General features: G+C 66.0%; 1 protein-coding gene across 1 annotated transcript in view; it reads right to left on the minus strand.

Annotated features, from left to right (window-relative positions):
• LOC104540093 (GTP-binding protein Di-Ras2-like) overlaps positions 1 to 256 on the minus strand; it is a gene marked incomplete at its 5' end in the record, with an annotated part of 605 nt that extends 349 nt beyond the window's left edge. Inside the window, one exon of the mRNA XM_010183819.1 lies at positions 21 to 256. Coding sequence (XP_010182121.1) covers positions 21 to 256 — 236 coding nt within the window. The remainder of the gene's footprint in view (positions 1 to 20) is intronic.
• Between the last annotated feature and the right edge of the window lie 362 nt (positions 257 to 618).

Below are 618 nucleotides of genomic sequence, written 5' to 3' on the forward strand. Positions count from 1 at the left end.
CCGTGGAGATGGGGGGGCGCTGCAGGGCGGGGAACTGGTGGCTGCCGGTGGTGTCAGTGATCTGCAGGGTGCAGACGCTCTTGTCACAACTGATCACCTGGCGGTAGGTGTCCTCGATGGTGGGGATGTAGGTGTCGCGGAAGGTCCCCTTGACGAAGCGCAGCACCAGCGAGCTCTTGCCCACGCCGCCGGCACCAAACACCACCACACGGTAGTCGTTGCTCAGGGGATTCGGGCCCGGGAGCCCCTGCCGCCGCTGTGAGGAAGAGGACAGAAGGGGCATCATGCTGAGAGCAGCGGCTTCAGGATGGACCCTTATGGTCACCACTTTGGGGGGAGATCAGGTCAGCCCCCCCCAACCCTGGCTCACAGCCCCTTTGGAGATGCAGCACCTCCTGTTCCAACCAGGTCAAGGCAACTGGGGGGTCCTGGCCCCCCTGCACCCTTGAGACGCCCTTGCTGGGTGCCCGGGGTGCAGCAGCGTTTGCTATTTTTGCCGCCCACCCGCCGTGACCATATGGCCAAATCGCAGCCACCGACACCACAGCTGTGGCCGGGGCTGCCAGGGCAGTGCGCTGGGGCTGGGGGGGGCACATCAGGCACCCGTGGGACCCCCAC

The sequence above is a fragment of the Mesitornis unicolor genome, unplaced genomic scaffold (genome assembly GCF_000695765.1).
Source record: "Mesitornis unicolor isolate BGI_N332 unplaced genomic scaffold, ASM69576v1 scaffold29284, whole genome shotgun sequence".
In the NCBI taxonomy this organism is placed as follows: Eukaryota; Metazoa; Chordata; class Aves; order Mesitornithiformes; family Mesitornithidae; genus Mesitornis; species Mesitornis unicolor.